The sequence below is a fragment of the Sinocyclocheilus anshuiensis genome, unplaced genomic scaffold, assembly GCF_001515605.1.
Source record: "Sinocyclocheilus anshuiensis isolate Anshui unplaced genomic scaffold, SAMN03320099.WGS_v1.1 scaffold928, whole genome shotgun sequence".
In the NCBI taxonomy this organism is placed as follows: Eukaryota; Metazoa; Chordata; class Actinopteri; order Cypriniformes; family Cyprinidae; genus Sinocyclocheilus; species Sinocyclocheilus anshuiensis.
The window spans coordinates 5,174-29,417 of NW_015552531.1; the positions used below are offsets into that span (position 1 = coordinate 5,174).

General features: G+C 35.6%; 2 protein-coding genes across 5 annotated transcripts in view; one reads left to right on the forward strand and one right to left on the reverse strand.

Annotated features, from left to right (window-relative positions):
• Nucleotides 1-465: 465 nt before the first annotated feature.
• Nucleotides 466-12,427, reverse strand: LOC107663647 (vasoactive intestinal polypeptide receptor 2-like). Its single transcript, XM_016453886.1, has 4 exons — nt 12,166-12,427; nt 3,167-3,269; nt 829-936; nt 466-654 (listed from the first exon to the last, which is right to left on the reverse strand). Exons 1-4 carry the CDS (start codon nt 12,223-12,225, stop codon nt 554-556), a joined length of 372 nt encoding a protein of 123 aa, XP_016309372.1. The 5' UTR covers nt 12,226-12,427; the 3' UTR covers nt 466-553.
• A 7,137-nt stretch (nt 12,428-19,564) lies between these two features.
• LOC107663650 (zinc finger MYND domain-containing protein 11-like) overlaps nt 19,565-24,244 on the forward strand; it is a 24,805-nt gene continuing 20,125 nt past the window's right edge. For all 4 annotated transcript variants that reach the window (XM_016453888.1, XM_016453890.1, XM_016453889.1 and 1 more), the window contains exon 1: nt 19,565-19,660. The gene's annotated coding sequence lies outside the window, so the exon portion shown is untranslated. The remainder of the gene's footprint in view (nt 19,661-24,244) is intronic.

A 24,244-nucleotide genomic window follows, 5' to 3' on the forward strand; every position in this document is an offset into this window, starting at 1 on the left:
GGTTCTGTGCCATCGGCTCAGGTCCACGGGTCAATGAGCATGTCCGAGCAGAAGGGGAAAGACATGATTCACTCACTCCATGCAGCTTTCAGTTTACTCCCTTACTCATTAATTTACTCACACTCACATATGCATGCTCACAATCAACACAGTTCACACTATTTATTTACAAAAAGCTGGCCTTATTACTTACCTGCTTTGTGCACATGTGAGCAGAACTAATCATAAACTTCATAAAAATAGTTTTTTACCGCTTAATTCCATGGCAGAACAAGTTTAGGTTTGTATATACACTGTGAAACCCTTTGGAGAACATCTAGGCATCTGTTCATTAAGGACAGCTCTCTAAGGAACTTACAAAATGGAACCTATAAGTTCTTGAAAGACTGTCAACCATTTCTTCATTAACACCCAAAAACGTGAAAGGTTTTGGAAATATATATTCAAGTTCCTTTAAGACAGAGGTGCCCAAAATTTTAATACAAATGGCCAAAAATCTAACTTGATTGAGGGCTGTGTGCCAAAAGTAAATGTTGCATTATATCCACATACATTATATTAAAACCTTTTTTTTTTTCATTTTCCCCTCCTCTTGTTGTATGGCATGGCAGGCCAAATCAAAGGTCATTACTGGCCCTGGTTTGGGCATCTCTGCTGTAAGATAAGATATATGAAGTATCTTAAAAAGAGCAAGTAGTGGTTCCCCAAATGCTTCTGAGTGTGTGACAACCATTCATTTTTTCATTTAGCGTTATCAGACGATTTTTGTTCTCAGCATCATGTTAAGATGGATAAATGACAGTTTGCAAATATTAAAGTAAAATTTACCATCTCTGGTGAACAAATTTTTTAGGGCAGCTGGGCAGGTATTGACCACCACCTCTCCGATATCGGCATGGTGCCAGCAAGAAATATTGTCCCACATCCCCCTGCAACCTGTAAGGATGTAGAAACAGAAAACAATATAAAAGCTCAACACATCTGGATCTCAAAATGTGCTGAAATAGCAGAACTTTCAGAAAAATTACTGCAGCAATGCACGTGAGAAATTTGACGTGTTTGACAGGAACCTGGGAAAATGTTTAGTTTGGGATAAGATCCGCATTCATTGACTAATGTTCTTGAGAGTCTTTCTGCTTTATGTGTTGAGTGTATTTGAATATGTTTTCTCTTTTAAGCTAACCCTACAAACATTACTCGAATTTGCCTTTTAGTTAGCATAGGCTAGGTACTACAGTTCAACCAAAAAAAAAAAAAAAAGGGGAAAGTCACTGGATCTCATGAGACTGGCCCACAGGTACAGGACACATTCCAGCATCTATGGTTAGATGAGTGTGTTGTGAAGGTCTGGGCATAAATAGAAAACATCACACCACCATACATCATCATCTACAACTCCAAACACTCTCAGAAACATCACAGCAAAGAGGGCATGCAGTTCTTTATGTACTAATAGAATAATTGACCTAAAAATGTAGAATTCGGTCATAATTTACTCACCATCATGTTGTTCCAAATCTGTATGATTTTTTCTTCTTCTGTGGAATACTATATAGCACATTTGGATTTGGAATATAATGTACGACTCATATTGATCGCTTTTATGATACATTTATGGCACTTTTTGGATCTTGAGAGGCCAGTCACCCATTCTCTGTCTGTATATAAGAGTGGCCAGTATAAAATATTTTATAATATTATACACTACTGTTCAAAAGTTTGGGGTCAGAGCCAATTTGATCTTTTGTGTTCCAAATAAGAAGAAAAAGTCATACAGGTTTGGAATGTCATGAGGGCAAGTAAATAATGACAGAATTTTCATTTTTGGGAACTATTCCTTTAAACAGCTGCTTCTGAAACAGCATGGTCGTTTCTGAGGAAATATAAGGAATCTAAACTAAGAGAAAATATGTCACTCATCAAGCATTAAGACACAGTAAACATCATCTCTGATTGGTCACACTCAGTCCACTATGCCCTTCTATGAACCATCAGAAATGTGGGATACATTAAGTGGTCCAAACTGCTTTTTTGCAGTTATCTCCAGAGGGATTTGTCACTCATTTCGCCAAATTGAATAGTCAAGTCCTGTGTGTATTTAATGCCAAATAATTACCATTAATTGGAAAATCTGTCCACTGATGGACACCATACAACTGTCAAAAAGGGAAACACAAGCATAGCAGGGTCGTTCCCACACTTCTGTTTTTATTCCGAAGTGGAAGCAAAGCAAAAAGAACAACACACAACAAACATTAAAAAATAAAGAAAAGATTGTCTATGACTGCATACTGATAGTGCGTTTGGCTTCTTCTTTTAAATGTAGTTGTTCAATATTAGAATTGTCAGATAAATAAACAAATGCAGAAGATGGTCACCTATGGTTATTGACCGCTGGCTGTGTGATTATGGCCAATGACCAGCGATGATATGAGCTGGGAAAAAGCAGGAGGAAATTTTCAAAAGTCCTTTGAAGCACAGGCATCGGTAACACTGAGTCATCTCTGAAACATCTGGGTTTTTAAAAGCTTCAATGTAGGATCTAAAAGCTCTCATCATAAAACTATGAGTATCTTTGTTCCAGTGATATATCTTCTGTTACTTCATCCAGGCTCACTTAGATCAATTTGGTTTGGTTAGATAACTTTATGAAGTATAAAAACACATACAAAAGTTTGGGGTCTTTAAGATTTCTCTTTGAAATAAATAAATACTTTTATATAAGAAAGTCAAGAAATAAAGTCACAATTGTGAGACAAAGTTATTCTAAGAGGAAAATGGGCTTCTACATGTGGGTCATGTCCAATCCAGACAATATAAATATCTAATTCAACATTGACCTTAAAAGCTGGAGCCAAAAGCAAATCAACCACTATCAGCCAACAGTAAATGTGATTCTACATCTGCCAGAGCAAACGCTGCATGCCAACAGAAAAACAATAAGACATTAACTGATTATGTAGGACAAACAATGTGGCGAGAGCTCATTCACATTTCTTTCACTGTATTGTTTATGGGGAACATGACACAAATACACATCTTTCAAAGTTTGCCTATGCTGTTTCACATTCTGGCCATTCAAAATACTGTACAAAACAGACACTGTAAGTGGATTTAGAAGATGATATAACGTGCGTGTGCACTTACACATGCACTAATGCAGTACCTTTAGTGTGCGGAGGCAACTCGTCTGCCAGCATGCCCAAACATTCCTTCTCAGCCATCTGCACCTCATACAGAAAGTGACAATTTGCATGTCTCCCGCTGACCTTAGGGGGCAAAGGAAAGAAAAGCAGCCGTATGATCTCAATGCTACTGCCTTCCAAGAAGTGACAAAAAATAAAGTCTCAGTCTGTGTGGTTTTCGTATCATTGATTTTTTTTTAAATATTTTTATAGTTCATTTTGGCTGTAGTTCACCCAAAAATTTAAATTTTCTGAAAATTTACTAATTCTCAGGCCATTCTTCATCAGAACAGATTTGGAGAAATGTAGGATTAAATCACTTGCTCACCAATAGATCCTCTGCAGTGAATGGGTGCCGTCAGAATGAGAGTCCAAACAGCTGATAAAAACATCACAATAATCCACAAGTAATCCACATGACTCTTTAATGTCTTGTGAAGCAAAAGGCTGTGTGTTTGTGAGAAACAAATCAAAGGCGTTTTGATTTGAAACAGTTGCTTCTGGCTAAAATAAGAGTCCATAATCAATAATAACGCTTCCTCCAGTGAAAAACTCCATCCCCTCTGTTGTCCTCTCACATCAACATCCACAACATATTTGTCTGGAGCTGTTTTAGACTGTTTGTTCTTGTAAACGGAGACTGTTTGTTCTTGTAAACGGTGCTTGACCTAAGCATATTTCTCTCCTGATTCAGAAAAGACGACTTTTTCACTGGAGAAAGCAATATTATAGACAGAGGACTCGTATTTTAGCCGGAAACAACAGTTTTAAGTTCAAACAAATTGATAAGTTAAAAATTATCAATTTGTTCATCACAAACCCATAATGTTTGGCACCGTGTGGATTACTTGTGGATTATTGTGATGATTTTCTCAGCTGTTTGGACTCTCATTCTGATGGCACCCATTCACTGCAGATGATCCTAGTGAAGAAGTGATGTAATGCTACATTTCTCCAAATCAGTTCCAATGAAAAAACAAACTTATCTACATCTTGACTGGCCATTTTGGGTAAACTATTCCTTTATATATGTCTATATAGTTTTTGGTTCATTTTATTTCAGTTTTAGTTTTAGTTATTTTAGTACATTAAGATAAAATAAAAATAAATAAATAAATAAACAATGTTGCCTTGGCAACTAAACGAAAAGTTAACATACTTCATATTTTAATTCAGTTAATGTTTTTATTTTTTTATTTTTTTATGGTTTTAGTTTTAGTTCTAGTTATATAATATCCTGGTTTCAATAACAATACATATTTCCACAGACATGCACCCTGCAGCTTAGGGATGTACATAAACATCACAAAGTTTGTCACCCAAATCAGCGCTTTAACTTTCACCCCTAAATGGAGCAAATGAAAAAATTATTTAACTTCAAATTTTTATTAGTAGACATCTAATAAATAGCCCCAGGCACTTTTTAAAAAAAATGTATGTTTTATATAAAACTCTATCGTACGGTTGAGCTGTCAGTCCATGGTAAATCTTGATTTAAATTCAGAGAATTAATTCTATTAGTTCTTTTCCAATAATAAACATTCCTTTAACTGTATTAGTATCTTGGATACATTTCATAACCTTCAGGGTCCACAAAGACAAAAAAATATATTTAAGCGTCTTTATAATATATGTAGATGAATGGCAATATATATGATGTCCTTTACAGACATATCAACCGTACGGTCACGCATGATTTTGGATAATTATGGTAAATAAAAATGTTGCATTTCTCATATATTTTGCTATATTTCTGTTCTTTACCCTCTACCCCAGGGTGCAAACTACGGGGGAGCTAGGGGGAGCTCGGCTCCCCTTAATAAGACATGGGCTCCCCTGAAAACGTGATTTGTGAAATTTTGGGGGGTCTCAAAAAATACTGACAATGTGTTATTTTGACGTGCAATTTCAGTTTTTAGATTTATTCCCTATCAAATTAAGCTCAACCGTATGGTGGAGATATCAGTTAAAGGATAAGGCAGTGCTGAACTGCTACCTCAGTTATTACGGTCTCCTGGTGAGATCATTCGAAATGACTGATCAGCACAGTTGGACTCAAAGCTGTTGTGATCAAAGAGCCGCCACAAAGCCTGTTCTACTGATGGACTAAAAATCCTCTATTATAAGAACTGTAATAATATCAAGCGAATTATCCAGAGTCACATGAAGTCATCAGTTAAAGATCTCATCAGTTGGTGTCCAGCCATGGATCATTTTTGCTTCATAAATGTGGGGGGAAATGACAGAATCATTCTGAAAATACAGGCTGTTAGAAATTAAAATTTAGATTTTTAAAAATGTAAAATACAAGCATTCTGTTTGACATCAAAAGAGAGCAAGAGCATGTATTTAAAAAGGATTCTGACATTTTTCAACTCAAATGTTTTTAATGCAAGGTCACCATCTTATGTATGTGTTTGCAAGCTCTTAGTCACTTTGGCTTTGAGCAGCACACAGACAAATCAACCCCAGATCAGAAGAGGACATAAGCCTACACTTTTAGTCTGTCATTGCTCATCTCTTTCAAAATCTTGAGCTACATCTTTGACGAGAACAGCTGTACTCATCCGAGCAGGGCTTCCTTCCCTATCACAGCTAGCAAGATCACCACACACACTAATGATATGAGTGATTGTATCAGGATTATTCTGGATCATTACAGTCAAGGCAAATGCATGCTGGCTGAGATTAACTCAAGCTGAGAGCAATTACAGTCAAGTCGAAAACACATTTGACATTCTCACCAGGTTTTTTTTTTTACCAATTTCTCAGCTTCCACTGAGAGAGAATGGATTCAGTATATGGATTACCAAAACTCTGAATCCAAACGTCTCAGCACTACTAAAAATATCCAAATGAGCTCCTTTTGTATATCTTATTTTAATGTGAGGATAGTGCATCACGTGTATCAGTACTGATAGTCTGTTGTCCCGGTTTAGCAGACTGAGTCTCATCAGCAGCCGGTCACCCAGGCACATTTCTGACTCATCCTTCTGCTTCATGGGAATTGACATATTTTTCAAAAATAATTTGTTGGGAAAACGAATAGAGGCTTTGTAGTTGAAAGGGGAGCATCTGGTGCAATAAACATGTAAAACAGCTCCACCTGAGATTGACGCTTTCTAAAAGTAAACTAAGTGACGAGGATGGAAGTAGCTAAAATGTCAAAATGAGATGAATAAATCAGATAAATGACACTTATCAGACCTCTAAAAGTTGTTTCAAGTAAATATGGCTAACGTTTAGGTGAAAAAGTCATTTTAAATACCATATAGACAAGACTGTGAGTTTATTTTTAAAGGTTAAATTCTATAAAAACACATACAGTGTATATAATAAATACAATAATAAAAACCTTCATTTAAAAACTGCATGTTGTGTTCACTTGTGTTATCTTTTACTAATATTTAAATTTGTTTGATGATCTGAAACATTAAAGTGTGACAAACATGCAAAAAAATAAGAAATCAGGAAGGGGGCCAACACTTTTTCACACCACTGTATACTAATGTTCAAAGGTTTGGGTCAGTAAGATTTTCTTAACATTGTTAAAAGAAGTCTTTTATGCTTACCAAGGCTGCATTTATTTGATTAAAAATACAGTAAAAATAGTCATATTTGTTGAATATTATTATAATTTAAAATAACTCTTTTCTACTTTAATTTATTTTAAAATATAATTTATTCATATGATGTCAAAGCTGAATTTTCAGCAGCCATTACTCCAGTCTTCAATGTCACATGATTCTTCACAATTTGGTGCTCAAGGAACATTTTTTTTATTATAATCAATGTTGAAAAAAGTTGTGCTGCTTAAAATGTAAAGTCTTTACTATCTCTTATGACCAATTTAATATGTCTTTGCATAATGAAGTCTAAAATTCTTTAAAAAGTAATAAATTAAAAATAAAAGGATCTTTTGTGACAACATCCCATATCCAAGCTAATGGGGTCAATATATGGGGGAATTTGTCACAATGGAACCTGCTGTTAAAAAGCCTATTGTAGGTTTTTCAGCAAATATTTAAAAAGTAAAACAGTTCTGAAACATAAAACAATAAACACAACGGCAAATGGCAACATACAAAAATAGGAGACTATTTGTTTTGACCAAAAAATAGTGTAATAAATACATTTTTAAAAATTGAAACATTTATAAGCCACAAGACTTAAATATAAGTGAAATGTTATAGTTACTTTTGCCTCTTTCACATAGAAGAGAGACTGGGGCAAGTTGTCACAGGGGAGGTATAGCCCTTGTGACAACTTGCCCCATCTACCTTATACAGTATATGAAAGAGGCCAAAGTAGCCATAACATTTAGAGTCACATTTAGAGTGGCAGCATGTCCAGTGCATTTTCATCTTTAAACAAAGATGTCACTCAGTCACCCTATTTTATTTGCAATATCCTTTTGCATCCTTCTGTAGTGCTGTGCATGTGACACAGTTTCCTGCTCGCTCATGCCTAAACCCCACTAGAGTAACTGCCAACAAACTCGTTTCCATGCGTTTTTCTATAGGACTACAAATTTATTTGAAGGTTATGGGGGAAATTTACTTACAATTAAATGTAGTCGCTAATCTTTTATTTTCACTGTAAACAATGACGAAGCGCAGCACAGACAGCATCTGGTTACACTGGATTGCGGGTGGTTAGTGAATAAAACATGGTTTTGCTCTGAAATGCCACACACAAAAGTGGTGTGACTGTTGAAGTTTAAACCTACGATGACGAACATCTTTACTATGTCTTCTGTGGCTTGACAATGTGTTTCTGTGCTACTCTGTTTCTCTTCTGACACAGTCAAGATGACTTAAGCTGCATGAGGTGAATCTGGATTCTGGCGGACCTTTACTGAACTGAAGTGGGTCAGCTGGAAAGCATGAAACTTTGCAAATGTCATCATCTGATTATCTGAGATTGTGTGGTCTTGTGTTTACGGTGAAAAGCAGTTGTGCAACTGTTGCAACTGTGCTGTGCAACTGTGCAACAGTTTGCAAGCCAACTTTCCATTTCTCTCACAAGAGCATAAAGCATCGCTTTAAAAGTAATTAAACACTTTCCCAATGAGAATAAGAAATGCATTTCAAGGTCAAAAGCGTTCTGAGATTTTGTTGCTTAGTTTGAAAAGTTGTGCAACACACAAAAAGCTGTGTTATTACTATCATAAACAGTGCAGACATTCCTAATTTATTTTATTGTTTTTTTGGGATTACTCACAGTATTTAGTAGAAAAAGACCTCCTGGATTATTGTTTTTGTCGTTTCATAACCTAAGCTACTATCAGAAGAATAACACATAGGCTACCTTTTACATTTTTGTTGTTTCATGAATCATTTTGTGCTTTATTTATTTATTTAGATTATAAAAACATTTTTTCCTGAGTACCCAAATAAAGTATTGAGTGGAAAAAGATCTTCTGGATTATTGTCATTTTCGTACAGCATAAGAGGTTGGGATTTTTTTTTTAGAGGAAAAGAAAAAAACTGTTCTTTCTGCCACTAAAACATTGCATTTTTCAGATCCACAAAAGCCTGTCACAGAAATACGATACCATCAAACCCCAGGAGGACAAGGAGTAGCGAAATAAAAAATGGCATTAAATGTTGCCGTATGAAATTGGTCAGGGATTGAATGGATTGAATTTTAATAGAGCACAACCACACATAACTTCCTCTCAGAGCTTTGATGGGATCTCTGTGTAATATGTCTTCAGTATCTGATGATACCTCTTGATCCATGGATTGAAAGCCTAGTTTTAGGGACGTAACCCTAGTTTTGAGGATTTTTGGGAGCAGAAATTCCATGAGCTTTAGAAATCACTGTAAATGAAAAAAAGTATTACAACAAGAACATTTTATTTTATATAAATATGAGAATTGCTGCACACAAAACAATTACGTTTGAGTGCATTCTCAATACTAATCCAAGACAAAGACTGTAGAGTGGAAAACATATCAAGGACAGTCCTTTTGTAGCATAATCCCTGTAGAAGACAAACTACACAGATATACATTACATTTGAAAAATTCTCCAGCATTCTAACATTGAGTTTGTGTGTTACATGGCGTATCTGTGCCTCTGGGGATGCAGCCATATGGACACAGAGTGTTGCACTTTAATTAAGGTCATAAAGAGATGCTCGATTATCTAAAAGAGAAGTAACTGATTAATGGACTTTTGAATAGATAAGCTTTGGCTTATTTAAAACGAGATTAACAGCAATGGCTTGTAAACCATATCTTATATAATTTAGTTATGGTGCATCAATTTTCATGCATCTAACCTATTTATCTTTGACCTTGGTATTTAACCTGCAAAAAGTCCTTTTTTTTTTTTTAAATCTTTTTCAGAAAAAAAAAATCTAAACAGCCTTAAAACAACATAAATTAACCTTAGAAGTAAAATTGCATGAGATAATACGACTTGTTTTCAGAGAACATTTCTTAAATATTAGGTATTTTTCACTTGTTTTAAGCATTTATTTGCTTGTTAGTATATCTAACAGCCATTTTGTGCCGTACATACAAAGTTTAAACTTTATGAGACCGTTTATAGGTTTTATAGCTGTAAAAGTCCATTAGGAGACCAATGTTGAAAGTACTTTTAAATCATTTTTGCATGCATTTTAAAATATTTAAGGAAAAAAAATAAACATTTTAGCTGGGCAAAAAAGCATATAGGCTTTTATTTGTCTGCAAGCCACCAGTTTTAAACTCCACAGCAAGAAATTGAGTAGCTCGTGCCCTGATGAGTCTTTTTGTGAGAGCCCTTTGGGCGAAACACCTGAATCACCACAGAGACCTTGTCTAGAATAGCCCTGACCCAGTTCTGACCGCTCCTTTAAAACATTGTGTTATGTCTCTTTTTAATATATTTGAGAGACTCATTTAAATTGTAATTTAATTTGAAACTGTGTAACAGTACGCAGGCAGAACTGAGAGTTTTGAACTTTGAGAACCTCTCAAAGCAGAGAGGTTGTTGCAAAGCGAAGATCAATAAACCAAATATAATCAGAACAGAAATTTCACACTTTTAACCCTAATGGATAAAAAAAATTAATTAATTTGTGATTACCTTAGATTGCACATAAAATTCAGATATTTTTTGCATAGAGTCTGTGGCTTGCTGTCACACTTTTTACTTAAGTGAATATTTCTCAGAAAAAAAAAGTTTATAATTTGTAGACACATACCTTAAAGTCTTTGCTGCAAAAAAATTATGAAATATTTCGCTAGTGCCCAGGAAAAAAAAAAGATATAGTTCACTGAACGCATGTTGACCTTCTGTGACAACATGCCCCGATAACTGGGGATGTCGTAATGGGGTATGTTGTCACAACTTATCCCGACATTAAACAGCCAATTTTATGCTTTTTAAAAAGTAAAGCAATTACAAAGCACAAAATGATTCGCAAAAAAATTTAAAAGTTAGCCTATGTGCTATTCTTCTGATAGTCACTGGTTTTGACCATTTCTAGTTAGACCACGCTGGTCAAGATTTCAATGATAGATCAGCTGGTAGTCTAGCAGGGCTAAGATCAACCTGGCAAACCACACTGAAAAAAACAATAAGTAGATTAATTAATTTCTATTTTGCAAGTTTTTGCACACACATTTTAAGTAAAATTTAAGTATTGAATTAAGTAAAATCTACTTGACTAAGTTAGGTAAAATTAGCAAAGGAAATAAATAAATTTAACATGGCCAGTTAGAGTTTAATGAGTCATTTCTACTTAATTGTTTTGTTAAATATGCAGTACTCAAGTACATTTCCCTCAGTTACAGTTTATAAAATTTACTCTGGAAAACAACCATGCTATTAAAGCATGCGGTTCACTTGCAAACATGTAAGTTTGATATCCTTTGAAGATAATATGTCCACTCAATATAATTATCACCCAAATGAACACAGAGACCTCAATACTTGGTACACTATACACAATGACGACGGTAACAATCAGTGGACAGTGTTTGAGTATAAATGTGAGTATAAATGGGTCATTTTGAGTAGAAAATTAACTCCAGATATCACAAAACAGTTACTAAACCTAACGACAAAATCAACCATAAAACTGTAAATACAACTCGAAAACAGTGAAAATGTTAACCTTTTTAATTATTCATGCCCCAGTGCATGATGGGAAAAACGGGATCATAACTTTGATATTTACTTAAAGAATCCTTGTAAACATAACAAACAATTCCAAGTAAAATATGCTAATAATTTCAAACTTTAATTTCTACAAGCTTAAATTGAGTAGTAATATAGAATTTACTTAATTTTTTTTAATTATTGCCTGAACTAAATTATTTGATGTAGAAATTACATTTGTTTTTATGTAGTATTTACTTCACCACAAAATCATTTTTATCAGTGCACTTTATACCAATAATGAACCAGCTATCATATTCCAAAACCAGCTTGGCAACTGTAAGCTGATATAAGCTGACTTTCATGATTTTTATAGCAGTAAACTGCTAAATGAAGTTTTTCAATTACATAAAATGCATTTGAAATGTAACTTATATTTGTGTAATTCATAAATTGAACAAAACTATAAATAGGCTATAACATAAATACATGACAACTTGACGTGACCTTTGTGAAAAACACTGAAAACAGAGTTCAACCCCTTAGTTTAAATCTACATTCATTATACAGTTGATCCCTGAAACATGCTAGCATGGTTTTAGTGTGCTAACTTATTTACCTAACAGCTATGGCTACAATATAGTTTGGAGGACACCATTCAAAGACACTGTAATGGTTAAACGTTTTGAACTAGGTTTGATACCAATGTACAAAACCAATAACAGAGAAACCCCGCATTTGTTGTGTTTGGACTTTTCACTCAAATGTCATATTTACTGTAACACGGCCCTTATGACAACACATCGCCCCTATTGACAGTTGAAACCGCACACCTGAGGCTGAGTAACTCAAAAGTACCGGCGCAGGTAGGGTCGTTACTTACCGCGTGCGCCTGCCAAACTAAGAGAAAAGCCAAACAGTTGTTCACGAGGTTCATCTTCATTTCTTGCTGGTTTCATAAATAATATCTGTCTTTAGCGTAAGTTCCGAGCAGTCCTCAGCATCAAGAGCGAGAAGTCATCCTTCAAGTCAGAAGAAAACAAGCCATTTGCGCCGAGATGTCCGGTGAAAACACTTCTGAGCCGCGAAATCCATGTGCGGTGTGCAGGAGGGCTGAGCGCGAGCTCTCGCTGAGGGGAGGCTGTTGATTCTGTTCCTCCTCCTTTAGTTCATCAGATGAGCCTTATGCACACATCTTACACTGCCAGCACTTGGACAGATGTTTAACTGGCATTCATTTCAAACACTTTGAGTGTTTATCTGATTTGGGGTCACTCAAATTGGGGTGATTTTGATGATTATGGGCTAAATATGGCTGGTTGCCACACTTTTTACTCCAGTAAATATTTCTCAAGAGTAGATTTAGTTTGAAAGTCGGTCTCTGTATAGACACATACTCTAAAAATCATTGGCTACACAAAAGCGATTGAACATTTCCACAGCCCAGGACAAAACATGTTGTCAAAAGACCTTTAGACAACATGCCCCTATTTAGGTAGTCCCAATCGAACCTGCCTTTAAACAGCCTATAATGGCTTTTCAGCAACATTTAAACAGTAAAACAATCGTGAATAAAATAAATCATGAAACAGCACAATGTACAAAAATATTGAAAACTTTTTTTTTTTTGGCCAAATACTTATTGTATTTAATGAATTTATACCAAAACACGTGATGACTTGCCTCAACTTGACTTCTATGAAAAATAACGTGTGCTGGCACAAGGACAGAATTCATTCAAATATTCTCATTTAAAAGCAACATACAAAATCACTCTTACACAAACGTTTTGATATCTTTTACTTGTTTGGTTGGGTGGCTGTGAAAAAGCACAGTTCATCTGGAGAGAAGAGCAATCAGTTAACAAGCATGAAAATGAGTGTGAAAATACGCGTGAAGTCTTATTTGGATTCTAAAATATCAGAATCAGAAAGAGCTTTATTGCCAAGTATGTTTGCACATACAAGGAATTTGTTATAGTGTCACAAGCTTCCAGTACACGGAGACAACAACAACACACAGATAATAAAAATGAGATGTGAATAAAATACACATAACGCATAATAAAAATACGCATAAATATAAACCACAAAAAAAGAATAAATTGTATGTACAGGTATGCTATAGATGGAATAGGAATAGAATAAAATAAAATAAGTTGTAGGGATGTATATTTATTAGTTTGGACTCCAAACTATTGTGCATCAAGTGATTTGCTGATTAGTTCAGCATTAACTTGAGAAAATAAGCTAACTTCTCCCTTCTTAAAGATGAAGTCTTGTGGGTGAACCTGTGAATATTTTTGCTTTCATATAAATGTCAAACCACAAGTTATGTAGTTCATAGATGTGATAAACTTGAAAGAGTGACTGACCAACAAAAACATTTATGTGTGTAAAGGTAGAGGAGACATATTCCTTTTTTTATGTATTTTTGTGCTTGTCAGGTTTTGCTATTTCACTTTTTAAACTACAGTACACTGAAAAAATTGGTGTAGGATTGGCTTTGGCAATTATTTATTTTCTTTGTAATTACTTTGGCAAATTACAAAGCAGCAGCAAGTACACTAAATTAAATGTGAAACTTTGAAGTACTGTAGAAAAACTGAAATTGCATTTTCTTGTAAAACATTCTCCAATAATTTTTGTATTATTACTTGAAAACTCATTTTACAGTGTATGAATTGAACACTGATGGATCATTCATTTGGACCTGAATTACTTGGAACAGCTATATCTGTATTTGAAAGATCTGCCCAATAAATGACACCCAAGATACCGCCAGTGTGTGTAACGGGTCAGTTGAGCTAAACAGCAGCTTAATAAATCGTAACTTTCTCAGCACTGAAGTGCAGTTCCAGGAAATCACCTCATTCATAAGCATTGTATTTATTCTTGGTCAGGTAATGTGACTCTATGAACATCATGTGGTGGAGTTTGGAGACAGATGTGGAAATATGTAAATCAGAGAGCAGCCATTGTCTCTTTGACTGTTTTCCACTCTTTGAGCTGATGGGAGAAGAGTGTATCAAACAGAAACATGGTAATATATGAAAAAGATCTGTCTCGAGTGTTATTATTATAAAGTACAGCTCATGTATACTCTTAAATGCTCTTTAAAATAAAGCTTCCAAAGGGGGTTTTCACAGCGATGCCATAGGAGAACCATTTTTGGTTCCCTAAAGAACCCTTCATTGAACACTAACAGTTCTTAAAAGAACCATCTTTTTCTTAGTGTGAAGAACATTTTAAAAATATAAAGAACATTTTTTCATTATGAATGTAAAATGTCCATGGACTGTTAAAGGTTCTTCGTGGAACCTTATGACAATAAAGAACCTTTATTTTCAAGAGTGTATTTGAGGATAATGTTCAAAAATTAATGCAATACAGTGTGAGAATTTGCTTATTAGTGACTTTGTAGTTATTCTGGAGATAACTGGCTGGGCTTTGACATGACAGTGACCTCTTCTGGTTGTCCTAGTGTAACAGGGCTGACGAGACGTGAGACGTGTGGATCCATCTGCAGGCTTTATTAAAGAGACGTGGTAAACAGGCAGGGTCAAACAATGGCAAACAGGTATATGGCGGGCAAAACACAAGAATAGTCCCAGGGCTAGCGTAGGTCACCGATCGGCAGACAGAATCACAGGGGTGAGACGAGAGGGAAAAATCCAGGAAAACAGGCAAAGATCAGAAACCGCGAAAACAGGCAAGGCAAGGCAAAACAAGGAAAACTCAGAGACTCGGAATGGGACTCGGAATGGGGTACGGGCTAAACAATACTCAGCAGAGAAAGGTGGTTAGAGTGGGTGTTATATAGTGAGTGAGGTGATTAGAAACAGCTGTGTGCAATGAGTGCAATCAGTGCAGTGTGCAAATCGTGCAAAGAATGATGGGATATGTAGTCCGGGGTGCTATGCAACAGTTTGTGTTGTGCGAGAGTCAATGTAATGGAAAGGGTGACCTCTGGTGGTGAATAAACGGAAGTCCATGGACCGAATTCGTGACACCTAGGGCTAATGTGTCACATGATAAGTCATCCTACCATATAATGAGCTTTGGATGAAACCATCCCAAATGTGATGTTTGAGAACGCATTTTATTCAAATGCAAACCAGACATTGCCAGACAGATGAGAACACAATTGAATCTGCGTATTTTGAGGTCTGTCAGACTACACAGGATGTCTGAATTAATGCATTTTCATAAAATATGAGTAGCAAGTTTTATTTTTAATCAAGCCGGATGATCATAGACAGTGTGGAAAGATGAACAGAAGACATTACTCTCTCAAATCCAGACCATCTGCACTGGAACATTTCACAAAGGAAAATACTGACATGTAGTTGGTCATCATTTATGGCTTTTTATTCTGGTGTATTCTTTTACGTTCCCAAAAATGCACCTTGCGTCAGATGCGCATATTAAAACCCAGACAGGATTTCTCCTTCTATGGAGATTCAATGGTGTATCATTTCCCAAAAAGTCTGAGAAGGAAAAATGAACAGAGTGCACTGAATAGAGTCTAGATTAAGAGCTGCACTGATAGTTCCCACAGATAGTGGACTGATCCAGGACGTCATTATGAAGAGATTCTGAAAACCCAGACAGGATTTCTCCTTCTATGGAGATTCAATGGTGTATCATTTCCCAAAAAGTCTGAGAAGGAAAAATGAACAGAGAGTGCACTGAATAGAGTCTAGATTAAGAGCTGCACTGATAGTTCCCACAGATAGTGAACTGATCCAGGACGTCATTATGAAGAGATTCTGCTCAGACAGGAATCTGAAACATGATATTTCACTGCTAGTCTCACTCTGGGATATTTCATAGGTTGTGGGAAAAAAGGAAAAACAAAATTCATGAATATTCTGTTCTAAAACTTTTGCTGAGAGAAAAATAGTCCATTACAACGTATGAAACAATCTGCATTGCAACAAAGATCAACACTGCTGCTACAATATTACAGAACTATTCATGTTAAAACATAAAGATGTCTGGCTGCAGGTAACTTATGCATTAAGCTTAAAGGAATAGTTTATCCAAAAATGAAATTTTGCTGAAAACTCACCATCAGGCCATCCATGTTATAGATGAGTTTGTTTCTTCATCAGAACTGATTTGGAGAAATTTAGCATTACATCACTTGCTCACCACTGAATCCTCTGCAGTGAATGGGTGCCGTCAGAATGAGAGTCCAAACAGCTGATAAAAACATCACAATAATCCACACGACTCCAGGCCATCAATTATAATCTTGTGAAGTGAAAAGCTGTGCGCCTATAATACTGCTTTCTGAATCAGGAAAGAAATATGCACAGATCAAGTTTCTAAGACCATTTCAGATCGTTTCTAAGTGAAAACAGTCCAAAACATTTTTGTGTGTTATTATTGATTATGGACTGGTATTTTGGCCAGAAGTGGCAGTTTAAATTTAAAATGACTTTGATTACTTTCTTACAAACATGCAGCTTTTCAAGACATTAATTGATGGCCTGGAGTCTTGTGGACTACTTGTGGATTATTGTGATGTTCTTATCACTTGTTTGGACTCTCATTCTGACGGCACCCATTCACTGCTGAGGATCCATTGGATGCAAGTGATGTAATGCTACATTTTTTCAAATCAGTTTCAATGAAAAAACAAACTAATCTACATCTTGGATGGCTTTAGGGTGAGTACATTTTTTTTTTTTAGCAAATTTTCATTTTTGGTTGAACTATTTCTTTAAGCTTTACATAAGCATCAACAATAAAAAAAAAAAGGTCTTTGCTTAAGAAAATACAACTGTAGTGATATATGGATCATAATTATTAAGTGTCTTCTTAGTGTTCTCATTCCTGGCAAATTCTTTCTTTAAAAAAAGGACCTATTACGCAGACTCTGCCAGAGTAACAGAAATAATGACAAACATTTTGTCTAACGTTGAGATGTGTTTAGACTATTCATTACTTTGTTGTGATATTAAAGAGGGGGGAATGTAAGCACATAAAGATCCAAATAAATTGGGCCATGCAAACCTTTACAGAGAACTGTGAATATTTGGGTTCCCAGCATTTCAGGCCTCATAATGGTAAAACAGCTGAATACTTTCCATTTCTATTAAATTACCTATGAATATGAGTTCAGATCTTTGACACAGCAGCAGGGACTTTTACATGGCTAATTTAAGTTCAGACTATGCCATCACTGCCCAAGACATCTTGTCATCCTGTTATGACATACCTTTGTAAATACCAGAATTGTTCATGTTGGGCAATGCATTATTAGTGTACATTGTCAGTAAAACCTCAAAGAGAAAAATAACACAGTTATACTTTCACTAACAACTTGGAAAAGGTGATGACGTAAAGAAACAGTATTTGTTATGTACAGTATATTCATCTTTGTTTATAGGTTGCAGACATGTTGGTGTCAGCCTATGTGTGTTAATTTAGCACCATCTGCTGGAGATTCAACAAGAATTATTTTGGGAAAATCTGTTTATCCCATTCACTCCAATCCAAAGAAATGACAGGTCTTATAATATGTTTTTGGGACCTGTAAAAACAATGCAATTATAGAGATGATTTTAGTAGCATTACTTATTATTGCCCATAACAACTCATACAACATTTCATATATAAGAGAGTAAGGAAATAAATCTATTAAGGCACATGTATGCATAGGCTACACATACACTTCACTGTGAAAACTATTTTGATCGTGATCGTTTTTCAATAATCAATAAATAAAGAAACTTTCATCTCTCTATTTCAAAATGGTCATATTTGCATATTTGAGGGAAAAAAAGTCGAATAGTTTGCATCACTGGATACAGCTGTCGGTCATTTAACATTTCTACCATAAAACAGTTGACTAATATTAAATGATTTGCCTTTTGCTAAACCCTACTTTGATTTGATTGGCCATCTAAATTATTTTGACATTGACGACCCTTACGAAAAAGAAGTTTATTCAAGTGTGCTATTAGTATACTTCTTTTAAACTAAAAAATAGGAAAGTATACTTTGTCTACTTTTTATGTACTTCTCAGAAATGGGCTTTATGTACTTCTCAGAAATATACTTAAAATGACATTTAAATATACTTGCTTAATAAAATAAACTTGAAGTATACTACTTTTTGGTAAGGGGAGCGCTGCTAGCCACGCGCATCTGTAGACTAGCGCAGGTTAATGCTCACACTTTAATAGTATTTATAGATCCAAACAGGCTGTGTGACTATGAGGAATGATTACCTCAGTCAAAATGTACGTCGGTAATCGGCTAATGTTGGCACCCGTGCCATAGGTTGCTGACCCCTGGTCTACTGCATTTGTTAAACTCAACCTTGCTCAACAAAGTTACCTAAAATGTTAGAGTGGGAAAAAATTATTACGCAAAATAATTTTTCTTTCATTTATAGGAAATATATGTTTATCAACTATGACAAACAATATTTGGTCCAAAGCCAGTCCTTAATTACTGCAGGTTAAATTTGCAACCTTGTTACTTGTAACCTTTTATTTTGCTTTTTACTTTTACAATTTTTGTGTTCATTTTAATTTAACTTCATTTTAAAGTTTTATTCGTTTTGTTTTTGTCGTTTTTATTAGTTTGTTTTTTTTAAGTCTATATAGTTTTTATTCATTTGCATTTATTAGTTTTAGTTGATTTAGTTCTATTTATTTCAGTAGCCTACTTTAACGAAAATGAAAAATAAAATGCTCAAATAAAATACGCTCAAGTTTTTAATGTTTTTAGTTTTAGTTATGATAATAACCCAGACATATTTCAAATTTTAGTAATAGGGTTGCAAACCAATTAACTGAATTGAAAATGAAAACCACTCATAATACTCATAATCCACTATAATATTTGATCACCTGTCCCTGCATATTATGGAGGACGAAACCTGCAAAAACAATAAATAAATAAATACACAAATAAATAAATAAATGTGTGCATAAATACACGTATTCTTGTTTAAATTCATAAATAAATAATTAAACGGGATGAAAGTAGGCAAATAAATAAAATAAATTGGTGGGCAAATGGAAAATGTTTAAGGAAATGCTAAACTCATCCTAAATGTTTTCCTTTGATCACTCATTTATTTCTGAATGTAGTTCCACTTTTTTTTTCCTCTGCGCAACATGCTAATGAGAGGGTGTCAATTATGCAAGAGTAGGCGGATCGTGTGTGACGCGCTTGAGCGTTTGCCTGCGCATGCGTATTAACGTCATCAGTCAAGGTGACTGATTATTATCTTACACTTTTTCATAGGGTTAGCAATTCTGACATTTAACTCCGGAAACACAAATGTAACCAGCGCTGCGTTACATCCTAAAGTGAGACTGAACGGCGAGGCGTTTGATCAGCTGTCGGGCAGCGGTAAGTAAGCGCATAAACCGGGTCGATTTCATGACATTCGCAGCAAAGAGGAACAAAAAATCCACTCCCAACTGGTTGGTTTTGTCTAGAAGCGAGGGAGGGACATCAACATGGCGTCCATGTAGCTCACCAACCAACAAGAATGTCTAGGCACCGATGAAGATTTTTCCCTCCATTTGCAATTTGATTGTGTTATTAATCGCGATTATTTGCGGTTTGATTAAATGTAGCGCGTGTCAAAAACGGCTCGCGCGTTTACGATGTCCTCATGTTTATACTTTTGCGACTCTTTGACACCCGTTTGTCGTTTCTTTCAGGCACTGTGACCGAAATGCGGGAACTGCGCTGGGTTTTATTGATCACTGATCAGACAGACAGCTGTCAAAGTCATCGTGGCTTTTGAAATGTCATTATTTTGATCGCTTCGTTAATATAATCGGGTTCTTAACGCTTTTACGCCGTGCATTCCAGCACTCGGGTTGTGGATCACACGAGCTGTTGTGGTTCTGTAGTTTTCTGCGGGGGTTTTAAAAATCACTGGCAACATTTTGTAGACCGTAACGGTGTGAACAAAAGTTACGATTGTCACAAAAACTTGTAACGTTGCTGTAGTAACATTCGATCCAGGACCCGCTCTGCGTATGTATTGCGCAATACCAGGTCTCGCTGGTCACATCAAAACCGTGCTCAGTGAATTATTATGTTAACTACAAATGTGGACTCATAAGTAAATTAATAGCATTAAAATTATGTAAATACACATGTGGTGAATATTCTAGATATATCAAGGCTTCCACAAAAGCTGTTTTATTCTACATGGAGTGGGTCGCCACTTAAAGGGGTGATATGATGCCTTTTTAAAGATCATTATTTTGTGTATTTGGTGTAACAGAATATGTTGACATGCTTTAATGTTAAAAAAACACATTATTTTTCAAATACTGTACATTATTGTAGGTCCTCTATGCCCCGCCTCTCTCAAACGCTTCGTTTTCTACAAAGTCCCTCCTTCCAACAAGCGCAGTCTGCTCTGATTGGCCAGCTGACCCAGTGCATTGTGATTGGCCGAACACCGCAAGCACTCGTCGGAAATGTAACGCCCCTTACCATAATCGCGAGCTTCAGCTTTCAAAATAAATGTAAAGACAGTAAATAATGTCATTAGTTTTACCATCAGTTCAAGCCCGAAAGGGGAACAGAGTCGCGTGACAGACACAGTGATGAAGCTGGTATGTGTTTGCAGTACACAAGCCACGGTTAAGACAGCTGACTCTACTGTGATGTGACCCTGTCTCTCTCTCGCTCTCTCTCTCACACACACACACATACACACACAATGCGCAAAACTCTGCATTTGAACAGTCAATAGCAAATACTTAAACTAGTAACAAAACAGTAGCTGATTCAGAAGCGCCAGATTGTCATAGCAAAGTCAGAATTACCTCCTCTCCTAGGTTCACGAAACGGTCGTCCATAAAATGCATTGCTGTTCTGTTGTAAGTGATCTTAAAGATTCCTAAATGCATCTACTTTCGGATGGCCAAATAAAGTGCTTTTGCTTTCGCCTAGAAACACACAGCGTCTCCCTGACATGGCTGCTTCAACACTAACTGCGGTTACTGAAACCATGCCTTCTTTCTTTGCGTGCACATTTGGGTGCATTATGCAAATATTTCCACATAGTGAGGTAGATATGTGGGGGCGTGTTAGAACGAGCCGTTTTAGGGGGGTGTGGCAGAGTCTTAACTTTGATAAAGTATATCTCTTTGGTTTTGAGACTTTAGTCTTTGCAACTTCAGGGATCTTATCTATGCACAATCAGCTTGTAACACTCCAAAGAGAAAGGAAAACTTGAAATCGCATCATATGACCCCTTTAATTTGTGCTGCCATGTTGACGTCACGTGAACAGCCATGCAATTGACCAAGTTGCCAGTAATTATAATAACAATGTTTTACTGCATATCACTTCCAGCCAAGGTGCTTTAAAAGTGTAAGTGTTGTAAACCAACAGTATTTAGTATTCAAACTTCATGCATCCAGACCTATAGGAGTCAGTATGACCGCAACAAAAACAGCCACACAGTAAAAAACAAAACAAAAAAAAAAAACGAGTACACTTTTTAAAATTTGTTATAAAATGCAAATGACTTAAAATAGTTTTCCTTTTTTTTCCCATGTGAGTAATTTTATAGTGTTACATTATATATCATTTGACTTGTTCTTTCCACACATTAAGTTATTTATGTTTATTGAAAGGAGAACCTTTATCAACCAAGGCTTTATTTACATCATGTAAAAATAGGTGGTTAGATTAATGTCTTTTACCTTGAAAACTTTATTTATGTAATTTCATTTCCAGGAATCCAGTTTGTCTTGGATTCCTGGAAACTCATTAGAATGCACTTTTATTAATAAATTGCAGCCTTCAAAAGCAGAGGCGGACAAAATACTCAACTCCATTACTTGAGTGAAAGTACAGATACCGCTGGTCAAATATTACTCCATTACAAGTAAAAGTTCTTATTGAATTGTTGTAAATAAATATCACATTTGCAGCTGGTCGGTGTTCAAAAAATGCTGGGAAATCATTTAATGTAGTCTTACAAGAGTGATTACTGATAAACTGTCTGAAAAAAAGAAAGTCACGTTTTAGAGAAGAAAAAAAATCACCCACTGACTTTCAAAGCTGCTACATAGTAACGACTTTCTACTTCGAGGATCTTGATAGAAATGTAGTGGAGTGAAAAGTACAACATTTGTCTTTCAAATGTAGTGAAGTTAAAGTCATAAGTTCCCAGAAAAAATAATACTCAAGTAAAGTACCGATACTCAAAAAGTGTACTTGAGTACAATACTCAAGTAAATTGACTTAGTTACTGTCCGCCTCTGTTCAAAAGGAGTTCCAGCTCTTCATCCTCTGTAAGAACCATCTGGCAGTTGAATGTAGAAGCTGTAACTTACAGTATGCACAACAGCAATAAATATGACAGTCATATTTATCTGTTCTTCATGCCACATTCTAATATACTGCTGGCAGTAGGGCTGTCACGATTATGAAATTTGGCTGACGAATAATTGTCTAAAAATAGTCACGGTTATTGTGATTGTCTGTTTTAGGGCTTTGGCGTTTATGCCAATTATCATGATTAATTGTCTGTTTTTTATGGCTTTCGTTATATAATTGTGATTAATTTAAGGGTTCAGTAAATAATTATGATGTTATCTTTTAATCTTTTTTGAGTTATTATTTTGCAGTGTAAGATTACATAGTATTACAAATTCTAAGAATCGGCCAATACCGATCCAACACCAGCGCTATTTTTTTTTTCTACACCACTACAGAATATCAATACTGTGTTTGCGGAACTAATGGTCACTCTTTTTTAACCCTTTGTTAAACATAATCCACTAAATACTCACTTCCTCATTACAGAGAAAAACTACATTTGAATAAAAATATATAAGTTATGAAATTGAAGCAGCATAAGTCACAGCGCACTGCATTCCACACGGTACAAACAAAGAGAATAGAAATGAGAGAGCAATGAACTCCAGCAAGATGTCATTTTATGCGAATCCCCAGACCTTTACCTACACATCAAGTATTATAATGGGAATATATCATAACTGAACGTGACGTGCTGTTTGAATGCTGAGCGGAGAATGACTGACAGCTGCAGCAGAAGGAAGATCAATTTCTGTAAACTTAAATTTAACAATGTAAATATAATTCTGTCCCTCACATTAAGATTTGTAATGGCTTCAGATGATATAGACTATACAGTGCATGAAAATCAAACTGGTGCTCTTCTGTTTCTTTTGGTGTATGACTCCCCCTTGTGCCATATAAAAAGCACAATAATCGCGGTTGTCTGAAACAAACGCGGTTAGATCAAATAATCACGAATAGACGGTTATTTAATTATCGCGACAGGCCTAGCTGGCACTCTGCAGAGTGAATACTGCTGAGGGTTTTTATAGAACTGGTTTTGCTTTCTACATGTCATTTTGACTGTAAATCTCCGCTCCTCTGTAATGATAATGAGGAACTTGTTGTTGTCTTCAATATCTTTTGACATCAATTTTTCCTTTCTCTTTGGAGTGTTACAAGCTCTTGGTGCATAAAGAAGATCTGTAAAGTTGCAAAGACTAAAGTCTCAAATCCAAAGAGATATTCTTTATAAAAGTTCAGAGTCAACCACGCTAAACGGCTCGTTCTAACGCGCCCCCACATGTCTACGTCACTATGTGGAAATATTAGCATAATGCCGCCCAAATGTGCACGCAAAGAAAGAAGGCGTGGTTTCAGGAACGCAGTAGTGTTGATGCAGCCATGTCAGGGAGACGCTGTGTGATTCAGTGAGAAAGCAAAAGCACTTTATTTGGCCTTCCGGAAGTAGATGCAATTAGGAATCATTGGTTAAGATTTATTTACAACAGAACAGCACAACCCAGATGTTCGAATTTGTGCAACGCATTTTATGGACGACAGTTTTTTTAACCTAGAAGAGTACAAGGCTGGCTGTGCACAAAGGCTATTTAAAAAAAAAAAAAAGGGTCAATTCCGACTTTGCTATGACAA